The sequence below is a fragment of the Athene cunicularia genome (assembly GCF_003259725.1).
Source record: "Athene cunicularia isolate RWA chromosome 3 unlocalized genomic scaffold, athCun1 chr3_part1, whole genome shotgun sequence".
NCBI classification, from domain to species: domain Eukaryota; kingdom Metazoa; phylum Chordata; class Aves; order Strigiformes; family Strigidae; genus Athene; species Athene cunicularia.
Window position 1 is genome coordinate 10,385,120 of NW_020799097.1, and position 12,018 is coordinate 10,397,137.

At 46.6% G+C, this 12,018-nt stretch overlaps 1 protein-coding gene across 1 annotated transcript; it reads right to left on the reverse strand.

Annotated features, from left to right (window-relative positions):
- Nucleotides 1-8,758: 8,758 nt before the first annotated feature.
- Nucleotides 8,759-10,978, reverse strand: RHOB (ras homolog family member B). The gene has a single exon (XM_026845816.1). It carries the CDS (start codon nt 10,859-10,861, stop codon nt 10,271-10,273), a length of 591 nt encoding a protein of 196 aa, XP_026701617.1. The 5' UTR covers nt 10,862-10,978; the 3' UTR covers nt 8,759-10,270.
- Nucleotides 10,979-12,018: the final 1,040 nt, after the last annotated feature.

Here is a 12,018-nt window from a genome sequence, read left to right on the forward strand (position 1 = left end):
CGGCTTGCTGGGAATCCGTCCCAGAGCACCACGGTAGCCCAGACAGTGCAGCTGAGGGCTGGTGTGATGCCTTTCGCACTGGGAGATTCTTGCTGAAAACATATAATGGTTTCTTGACAACTGCTGGGTTTTGTGAGTTGTTTTTGTTTCATTTGTTTGCGTTTTTTGTTGTTTGTTTTTTTTTTACTTCACGGCTATTAATTACTTTTATAGCATCATTTTCAAGAACATCAGGAGTTGTCTAATCAGAGTGGTTTAAAATATAGAAAAGGCTGAAGAGCTTTATGAGACGTCAGGAGATTCTGCAGAACAGTTATGAAAGTCACAAATTCTGGAAAATTTAAATCCTAACAATATTATCCCATTAACAAAGCTATTTGCAGACCTACCTTTTGTCTGGAAAAAATATCACACATCTGTGTTATCTACAGTGTTTCTGAAACACCTCAATAACCCTACCTGCAACAGTTCTCTTGCCCAGAAATACATGCTACAGTCTCAAATCCACCAAGGCTTTACCCTGGGTTGACAAAGACTTAAAATATGATTAGGTTGCATCTGCTCAACAACAGCAGCAGCAAATTTCATCAAGACTCAAATACATATATTGACCAACAAATGTTTCCAGACAGGAAAGCAACCTTTTCACAACCTTGACTTGAATTTTCTTCAATTTGTTGATAGTAGTTTTGAGAAGCTGATGATTAAAACCTGGATACAGCCCCTGCTTCATTTCAGAGACAAAGCAGCAATCTTAGTGCCACCCGGCAGTCTTGCCAAGAGGCAAGTCATACCCAGTCCACTAACCAGGGCTGGAAAAGCCCAGTAGCCCCGCAGCCCAGTCCCACTGCCACTGCCTCCCCCGTTTGTTTCATCAATCTGGCAAATTTTGGTATGTGAGCACTTTCTGAGTTGCTTTTTTGTTGTTGTTAATTTTTAAAACACGATCACTGGATTGCCTTGCAAAATTAACATGTGAGAATACATAATTTTCTTGGCTTTATTAAAACTATTCATGTACAAAATTAATATGGTCTGACAGTGGAAGAGCTGTGAATTCAGAGACCAGTGTGTGACTACTTTATGAAATAGTCATCTGAGAATGCCTAATAAACAATTGCTTTTAATTTTAAACATCTGTATCTTTAACAATAAGAGCAGCCAATGTGGCCCTCCATCAGTCACAGACACAAGCTTTAGTTGAGTAAGGACTGGCTGCAGCCTGAAACCTATCTTGTCTCACCCTGCTTCTTTGCATACCGGTAATTCTAGCCCTCTGTGGCTTGTCCTGGCTGATTTTCCCCTGAAACTTGATCTTTTTTCAACAGATCAAAGGAGCAAAATGAGAAACAAGAAACTTTTGCAGTGAAATTTCAGCCACTGCAGCTTGAGGTGCATCTCCAGTTTAATCATTGCTCCCCACCAGTCGGCTGCTCCCTGTGGAGGAGTGTGCTGGTGTTTCCACCCTCGTGTTCTCATCCCACTGGCACAGTCTGACACATGGACACTCCACTACATGGAGGGGAGTAACCTGCAAAAGGGCAGCATTGTTCCTGATCACGCAGGGAGTTTTACCAGTGCAACAACAGTTGTACAATTATGCTGATAATGGGATGATTATGCTGATAAACTAACCTCCTGAGATAAACCTATAATAATCCCAAAGTTTAATGTAGAGTTCACGAGTTTAGTATCACCAGCAGAGTTTATCAATACATTATTTACATCTTGTCTGCTATACGGTATAGGGGAATTCTGCCTCCTTGTGAGGTGTTTGTGCACCAGTCCCCCATCCCTGCACGACAGCATGTCCCCAGGGCAGGAGGGGGGGCTGACACCAAATGTACCCACCATCAGCTGCCCAGAGGCAACAGCACAGCAGCTACCCACAGCACCCACAACACTTGCACAGCCTTCAGCAGGGTGTGGGTAGCAGTCAGTTAGGGGGCAATCTAGGAAAGAAACCTTCAGTGGGCGCTTCTGCAGGGGTGTTTAGAGGAATGGGGGTCTCTAAACCTGCCAGATACCTACATGGAGCTCAAGGGCCAGGCACCAACTCCTTGAAATGACTGCAGACGCCAGTTTCTCATGATCACGTGGAAGAAACATGTCTAGCTTATTCCTTTGGCTAGTATGTGACATGTACAATTTCAAAAGTTCATGTTTCAAATACATGCTTATGCTAAAGGAAGTAAAAAGGGGCTGAAACTGATGTCTCAGAATACATAGTACCACTGCTATAGCCATGTCAGTCTAAGCATGCAAGTGAAGCATCCTGTCATACTTAGTTGCTTCCCTGGAACGACAAAGAATTAAGAACATTCTTAGATGTAGAATGTGCAGAGGAGGAATGGCTTTTTATTACACTCAGTGGTACAGCTGGAAACAACAGAGGAGCCTTCAGGCACCAAAGCCTTTCTTCTAGTCTGAAATCTTCCCAGCTAAATACAGGCTGAGAACAGTTGCTCTGAATTTCACATGACAGTGTTAAATCAGTGAGCCCACCCAAGAGGAGAGATCACCAGTGCGTGGGAGCGGAGGCGAGCTGTTAGCAAGGAGCCCAGGCATTAGGCACACCTTTGCTAAATTCCTAGCTGCAAGGCAATTACTATAATTTGCTTCCCTTTTTACCATTTTACTGGTATATGTGTGTCTTTGTGATGCCAGCATCTCATTCTAGTTAATCTTTAGGAGTGTTTTGAGTGAAATGCAGCAACTGCCAACAATGCAAAGTGTCCTATTACCATCAGGAGAGACTGAGCTCATTTCTATCCCTAGCGGAAGGGTGCCTTGTTTCGGAACACTTTGATAAAGAGCAAACATGGGAGCAACACTCATCTTCCTGCCCATCACCTCACCGAGGGAAGGCCACTTGGTACAAGGCTGTTTTGACATAAACTCTCTCCCATTCAGTCTCCTTAGTCCTCTAGATGCTGGCAGCTTTAGTCTCCCTCCCACCTGACTGACAGAGAAAATGAAAATTAATTATGAGTACTTTTAGAGTAGTCTGAAATTTGTAGTTTCTTTCAAGGGCTTATGAGGGCATGGTTGGTTTAAGCCCAAAACATACAGATTATTTTCTCCTCAGAACTAAAAAAAAAAATAATCTTCACCTTTCTATCACTGACATTGTTACACTTGCACACCAGGCAGTGATGTTCCTCAGTGTCTTCTGGGCTGATGAGGCTGAAAATACAAACTGCCCATTTACTCCTGTAAGAATCTTGAATGCGGAAGGCTGGATTTTCATCTTTTTTGATTCTTACACAGATAGTGTGACTACATCTAGCTATGCACATACCTTATGAAAAACCCTGGTCTAAACTCACTCTGTTTTCATGGGAGAAAATCAGCCGTCACCAGGAAAGGTCAGGCTGCTGCCATCAAACCCCAGAGAGTTCTGTACAATAGGACCTGATTCTGCAGTCCTGGCTTGGTCAGAAGGAAGACACCCACAGAGTAAGGACTGTAGAGTCAACCTTCATTGTATAAAAAAACCCACTGCACAAAAGCCTAGAAGCAGGAGAAAAGGCTTTTCCAGGGCAGATGCCTGCCATTGCCTCTCCCCCACCTCCCAGGAGCCCTTGGTGATTCCGTGAACTGCCACCCAGTCTCTCCTTCCTGGGAGTCGGGAGGGAAGGGGACATTATCATGTAAATGAGCCCACCAGGAAATCCACTTTGTTTCCAAATTCCTATCTCCAGCCCTGCCACATCAAGCTTTGAATACAGAAGAGGATGAATGACCTAAAAGCAACGGAATTAAGCATTTAGCACAAAATCCCACCCACTGATCCCCTTTACTTGGAAGTGAGATTTAGCACACACACAAAACCCACACAGACTAGCAAACTAGGGGAAAATATACACATACATTAAATCCATGCTGCAGGCACCAATCTAATATTCTCCTTTCTGTACTGCTACTGTTCGATGTAGGTATCACATCAGCGCCTCCAGTTTTAACTCCCACTCTTACACCTCACCTTTTAGCCTGAGTTTGATATTTCAGTCATGTAAGAAAAGCAGATATGCCCATAGTTGTTATTATACCAAATGGCACTTGCTGCTGATATATGGATGCATCATACACTGCTGACACATATAGGCACCTCACAGGTAACCACAAAGTCTCTTGTTTCATGAACCCTCTGAAGAACTGGAGAGTATGGTCTGTCCTTCTGCGCAGGGCATGAGTGTGTAGCCACAAAACTTAATCTATCTGGCTGCTGCTTATCACAGACTGTGGTTTACCACTGTCACTGGGAGGGGGGAAGGGCAACTCATTCCTTTCCTCTAGTGACATTGTAAAAACCGTCCATTTGTTACATCAGTCTACTGAAATCAAGTGTTTAAAGACATAGAATCATAGAATCATAGAGTGGTTTGGGTTGGAAGGGACATTTGAAGATCACCTAGTCTAACCCCCCTGCCATGGGCAGGGTCATCTTGCATGAGATCAGGTTGCTCAAAGCCCCGTTCAACCTGGCCTTGAACACCGCCAGTGTTTGTGCACCCACAGCTTCTCTGGGCAACCTGTTCCCTGTGTCTCTCATACAGTTCATATAGGTATATAAATATATACAGACTCCAGATCCTAGCCTTGATGATGCTGAGGCTGCAACCATCCTTACAAACTATCTCACCCTAATCTGCCCTCTCTGGAGTCGCTTACCCAGCTGTAGCAGGTTGCTCAGACTCCCTCCCTAGACAACACTTCTCCCACACCTCCCCACCTGCCCTGGCCCAATGCCAGCACCAGCACTGGATGAGCCCTGCTCTGATCCAGCTCAGCTCACCAGCCTGGCAGAGATATTGCAGCTTCCCTGAAGCAGCAGCTGGATGTGCCCCACACTGGGGACTGTGACCTGCTCTCCCTGCTGACTGACCAGGGCATGGAAACAGCATTACGTAGCCCAGACATCTCCTTTTCAGTCAGGTAAAACTGGAGGGGGTGAATGCTTCTGGTGGGAATAGAGCTGTGGTGTGAGCCGGCCTGGTGGGAAGTGAGCAGGCAGCCGTGCTGGCAAATCCCATCTCACACCTGCAAGCCCTTCCACGGGGTGAGGATGTCTGTTCCCAGTAGAGAGGTCCTCTGGAGCCACCTGTTTCTGTCTGCTGGCAGTAAAGGGACCTTGGACAACTAGCTTATATGAGATACATAACTCCTGAGACTGCTGAAGTGAGATGAAATCCTTTCCACCCTTGAACTCCACATCTAAAGATGTCCACAAGGAGTTCCACAAGGTTTGAAAGAGATTCCTTCAGCAACAGATCTAAACTTTCCTCCAAAGGCTTCCTTGCAGTAGATGCTTATCAGCTTCTTCCATCCCACCATGTTAGCTGGCTGCCTAACTGTGAGGAAGGCTCATATCGCTGACCTGGAGCATCTGTATCTGCACGCACACACTGGGTTAGCACATCTGCAAAGTTTTTCAGAGCTGCAGGGGCAGATGGCTTGTCTTGGATACATCCTTTAAAGTTAGCACAATGGGTTATTAATGCAATTTCCATTTACAAATAGATATCGTTGCAGAACCAGCAAAATCCAAAGAACTGGATTCACCGGTGCTACAGTCCACTAAAATCTGAAGGATAAACTGGGCATTTTTTACTTTCTGAAGTCAAGGAATTAAATCTGTGAGTGAATTACAGTTAGCAACACTGATTCTAGTAAAATACTTGTGGACTTCCTCAAAGTACTTTTTTTTTCTCTTACTGCAGGAGGCTGTGTCAATTCTTTATTGAATTGCTAAAACAGACTTGCAACCTGCCCAACACAGTGTAAGGCAAATGGAGCTAAATTAAATCACTGCTGCAAAAACAGAAAGCCAAATAAGAGGATATTGCTTCAAATTCTGCACCCACTTGCACTCATGCAACCCCACTGCAGTATGTACAGTTGCATGAGAGTTAAAAAAACTAGCAAAAACGTGTAGTTAAATTCCAATGCATAACAAGTGGATTAAAACCCATTTTGCCAAAATTACCAAGGATTTTTACTGACTTCTCTCCCCCACCAAAGATGACATCCTTTGTTTGGCACACCCTACAGAGTGTGCTTTCTAAACAGAGAGTCTCTATTTGATCATGCAAGGACTCCTCACAGCTGCTGTTGCCATATCTCCAGAAGAAGAGAAGGGGGTACTGACTTCTCCTGCGTGGCTTCATTTTCAGGCTGCCCAGACAAGACACCCTCACACTGTCAGAGGGTCCAGACTGGTGTCAGGGTGGGAGCACACAAGTGGCCTCCTTACTTTAACAGAGAACGATGGAGATGAATGGGCTTTTCAGTGAGGCTTTCCAGGACTTGCGAATAAGGATTCACTGGTACCATTACAGACCAAACTCTCCCTGTGGAGCTCTGGCTTTCTCCCCATCAGCTCTTCTCCAGTCAAAAGGTTACAGAAGACAGACTGGGACCAGATAAACATAAGCTAGAGGACCAGAGGAAGACAAGCAAGGGGAGGGTCACATGAAAGCAACCCTTTGTCTGAACGCATGGTGTAGGTTGTGGGGTGGCCTGTCCCGAGCTCGTATGTCCGGCTGGCCCTGGTGGTGGGCAGACCCTCCGTGTTAAACTTGGGCAGATGCAGCTATGGGGCGGAGTTGACCCGTGTGACATCCTCACACCCCAGCTGGTGTGGCCCTGGGCCGTCAGACAGGCCATCTCAGCACGGCTGAGTCAAGGAGGGTGGGACGAGCCACACCTCGTGTCCCCCTCCACCAAAGTGATGACTCTAATGAGCAAGCGTAGCAATGTGCCACAAAGCAAAGCGAGTTATGGCTCTGATCCCACCATCTGACCCTGATGGGTGGACTCCCACATGGTGATGTCACTCTGTCGGCTTACAGCTTCACAAGTAGCAGAGAAAGGTCAGGCTCAGTTAAAACTGAAATGTGTTTTCTTGCAGCTTTCCCCCCTTGGGCCAGATGCTGTAGGCCTGACTTGGGCAAAGGTCCAATTGGAAATAATGAATGTAATTACCTTGTAAGCACCTTAGTGGAAAATATTGGTATAGTTAATTATACAGGGATGCATTGCTAACTCATTTCCCAGTGTTTAAAATACAAATATTAACACTTTCTCCTTTGAGGTTTTGAGATTAGTTATTGCTGCAGTCTAACAAAATGTGTAAGTTTTGCAGCTATTGCAATCAGTTTAAGGAAAAAGTTTCCATGCTGATTTTAATGTCACTGGATGACATTGTGCAGAACAGTGCTATGCTGCACAGAACAGGGCTTTTGAGTGTCTTTCCAAGAATGAGGTCTTTGGCTGTGGCCCTTTAAGTATCCAAAACAATTATTTTTTTCAAAGGATGTTTTAGGACCAAAAAGTGATTTTAGGGTTCTCAAATTGAAGATAAGAAACTCACTCTTTCTATATCAGGAGAATTTAAATCCTTGGAGATCGATACCTAAAATCTGGGACTTAAGTACCTTTTAAGAAATCCTGGCTAAATTGTCTAAGTGAAAATGTCACTATCTTTTATTAAGGAGCATAGGAAACAGTGCAATAAACTCACAGCATGGACTGAGCATGTACTCTAGCATTTGAAGTCTTCAAAATTCAAAGTCAGGTATTTCCACGCTATTTCTGATTGACTTTCCAGCTGCCAAATAAGGAGACCACTATTTCTACATTGGTCTGTTAGTTTGCTTTCAGTCGACAGCTGGCAGAGCCCTCTGAACAGACCAGCAAAAGCCACTAAATATGTTTTGCTTCCCTTGGTATTTGTTAACATCTCTGAACAATCCAGTGCACCCTAGCAGATATTCATAGACTAGAGACGCAAAAGGCTCGACCTGTTTCTCACACCTCTGTAAAAGGAGAGGATTTACAAAAATATAAAGCTGTCCTGAGATTTCCCTTGTAGGTACTTAAAGGAGTTTTTCAGAAAAGAGAAGGGAGACATCAGCACTTTGGGCACAGGCCTTATTGTTCAGCAAAGATCATGTAATGCATTTTTTTGTACCGGGCCACCTCTTCTGCCAGGAGCCACTGTTGCAGGCAGCACCCGCAGGGCCTCGTGCCCAGGGAGCAGGGCTGTGGCAGGGAGCACGACTGGAAGCACAGGGATGGGGCAGGCACCATGCCCTGCTGGGGATCCCCGGCATGGAGAGGCCCAGACTTCTTCCATTGCTATGGGAAATAACGAGGCCCACAATTAGGAAATGGAGCTTCGGGGACTGCTGCAGCATGAGCCTGGCCGCCTGCTTGTGATCAAACAGTGAGCAAAGCTTGCCCAGCAAACAGGGGTATTCACTCTGAGCAAAGGGGAAGTCACTAGTAAAAACTGTTTTTATCTAAATACTTGGTTTAAAAAATAAACCTGTGTTGCTTTTCAGTTTTCTGCCTGTTCTGTTGCTGCATGAGCCCAAACCTCACGCCAACCACCAGCAGGCAGCAAGGGCTGGGGGTGAAGGAACACCATGAGCCTGAGCCCAGGCTCACCATGCACAAAGCACAGAGGCTTCTCGTGCTGAGCAGCAACAAGGATGGATTAGTCACCACCTTGAATTTTGAGTATCCTTCCACATGCCATCTGTACAGAAAATGGAAGGCAGCAGCTCCCCCAAAGGAAAACAAAACCACCATCCTCTGAAAGCTGCCAGACAGGTATTTCAGCCAGCAGAGAAAATACAAGTAGAAGCACTTGTAGGCAGGGGACAAATTCTAGTCTAGTTCAACACTATCCAGGTGCATTGTTGCAAGCTGAGGACAGTCTCCATAAATCACAACACTGCTCTCACAGGTATCAGCATAGAATCTTTTAATACTTCACATAAAAAACTGCATACACAGTTCATAATTTTATGTAAACATCATATACATCTCAGTTTTTGCCATGTCAGTTTATTAAAAACAAAAACAGTCTCAGTACCACTGTTGAGGGAAAAAGGGAGAAAAGTAAACAAACATAAATGGATACATTTGTTCTCTGAACCAGAGAAACACAAGATTATTTTCACCTGGGTTGGCTACCTCGTGAAAATAAGTTTTAAATAAACCTAGATTCTTTAAACTGCCCTTTAGTATTAAGTTCTGATGTACTCACTGCATAAGGAAGAGTGCTTTCACCCATTTTTTCCAAGGCAAAAAGATACAGTGGTTTTATTTTGTCTTGTGTGGAAATCAATTTAAAACAAGACCCAGATGAGGTTACTGAGTAAGAATGTTTCCAATGCTACAGTGTTGTATGCAGATGACAAGTGCATTTAAGTATTTAATTAAAAAAAAAATCCACCACATTGTGCAAAGTAATTTCCTTTGAAAATAAACTTTTAAATAAACCCAAATCAACATCCTTGCAGAAGACAACATTAAAAGGAGCAGGCACCAAGATCATAATATGGCAATATCATCCATTCCCTTCCCCCTTGCTCATCCTGCCCCGTCCGTCAGGAGGAGGATGTCCAGCAAGGAGGACAGAGCAGTTCAACTTTACTTTCCAGCCTGGTGGCTTCTGCAGCTGGAGTCAGTTCAAGGCTCGCATTATCAGCAGGCATCAGTCACTCAGGGCAAGTTCCTTTGCACAACACAAGTCCCAGCTGGGAACCCCCTCCCCACCGCACCTTAAATAAGCACCCCCTGCACTACCCCGGTTTGCACAAGACAGAAAAGGTAAGATATATACAGGCTTCGCTTGGGATGACCCTCCCCTCCCAGTCTCGGTCTTCAGGGCACTTCCACAGCAGGTCAGGCTCAGGCCGAAACATCTGCAGGAGAGGCGAGGATGCTGCAGGCAGCCCGGGAGATGCAGCCCCCTTCCCCAGCCCGCCTCAGGGGGAGGCACATGCAGGCAGAAGGCAGAAGTCCCTTCGAGCATCTCAGAGCATCTCAGCTACACCGCTGTCCTCTTGCAAAAGAGAGGAGGCTGGCTGGGAGTTGGGAGCAGCAGGTGGTGGGCAAAGGGCAAGAGCTGGGTGCAATGTTCGCTCAGTCCAGTCTCAGCAGCTTTTTGTGGTTGAGAGTCTGCAATTAACTCGCTGGGGCCGGTGGTGGGAATAAAGTGGGGAGAAACCGTCTCCTAAAACCCAGGGCATGCAATTCCCCCCCTCCCCCCCCTCTGTCCCCATGGCTGAGCCAGCACAACTCTTTTCGGCCAAGGCTAAGGGAGCGTCCTCCCTCCCTTAGCCCCCACCCCGATTCATCGCCAGCCCCCAGCGGAGGGGACAGGCTGATGCCATGTGCGTGCATACCCCAGCTCCTCTCCGCCTGCCAACAGGCGACCCATGCGCTGTGCCCAGCGCCGTGCTCCCGCCGCGCCCTATAGCACTTTGCAGCAGTTGATGCAGCCGTTCTGGGTGCCGTAGCGCTTCTGCAAGGCTGCCCGGGTGGCGGTCTCAAAGACCTCCCGGACACCCTCCTTGGTCTTGGCCGAGCACTCCAGGTAGTCGTAGGCCTGGATGCGGATGGCCATGGCGCGGCCATCCTCGGTGCGCACCGGCTCCTGCTTCATGCGGGCCAGCTCGTTGCGCACGTGCTCGTCGTTGCGCAGGTCTTTCTTGTTGGCCACCAGGATGATGGGGACGTTGGGGCAGAAGTGCTTGACTTCGGGCACCCACTTCTCCGGGATGTTCTCCAGCGAGTCCGGGCTGTCCACGGAGAAGCACATGAGGATCACGTCGGTGTCCGGGTAGGAGAGGGGACGCAGGCGGTCATAGTCCTCCTGGCCGGCGGTGTCCCACAGGGCCAGCTCCACCTGCTTGCCATCCACCTCGATGTCAGCCACGTAGTTCTCGAAGACGGTAGGCACATAGACCTCCGGGAACTCGTCCTTGCTGAAGACGATGAGGAGGCAAGTCTTGCCACAGGCACCGTCCCCCACCACCACCAGCTTCTTGCGGATGGCAGCCATGGCCAGGCTCGCCAAGCTGGCCTTGCCGTGCAGCAGGACGATGGCAGCGCCCTCCTCCCCGCGGCCGCCGCCTCCCCCTTCCTCTCGCTTCTCACAGGGCACCGTGGGCTACTCCCTCGCAGGGTTGGATCGCCTTTTGCTAGCCAGCACTGGCATTAGTCACTAGAACAGAAATGAGTGATTTGAATATGGTCGTTATTAAAAATTGTATTTAAAAATAACCACTTGAAGACCAAATACATCACTGACTATATCAAATTTTCTGACGAGTTACTTGCAGCAGACTGTTACAGAAGTGTGTGTCAGTAGGGCAGATGGTTCACTTACGGTTCACTTAGTCCTACACATTGAAATATAATTCATCTTCTATGAGATAATTCCCATTTCTCACCGTCAAAAGAGAATGGTGACGAACGGATTTGTACCTTGATCTTACATAGTTTCTACAGCATATTTCACTTGAAGTGAACGTAACAAACTCATGTTGGAAAAAAAAACACAAATAAAGTGTAGTCATAGGCATCGGTGTTCTACGGTACCTGTCACCTTTTAACGAGCTAAATTTCCAATTTGCATCGTCCCTTGACATTCGTTGTCACTGCTTACAGTTCTAAATTCTTCATGAAGAAAAATAAAGTTGCCTTTGTGGAAGTTATCCCCACGCTGGCATGTCCTTCTGGCGATGGAGCATTGGCAGCTTGTAGCTATTTTCTCTGTAGATATAATCACAAGTATGTAGAGCCATTCCGATAGGCAGATAATTTGCTGTATAATGTAAGTCATCTAAATATGCTGTTCTAAGTCTCTTGAATCTCTTCGGCGGTGGGAAACTGGTGGTGGATTTTTCGCTGGCGTTCAGTGCCACCTCGCGGCGGCCCCGCCGGCCTGGGTGCCGCGTCCTTTTGGGCTCCAGAGCCTGAAAGCTCCACCTCCGGGGTGGCAGCAGGAAAAGCTGCAAGCGCTTTATAGATCCTGAGAGGTGCTGCTTAAATATGCGTTTGAATCCATTTTTATTTGACTTTTGGGTGGCACAAAGAATCATGCCTGGATATTTGGGTTTGTCTTTTCGCGAGCAGAACACTTCATTAAATAGAAAAAAGAATCATCTGAATGAGCAATTATGTTGATCATCTCATCCGTGCTGTGCCATGAAAGGT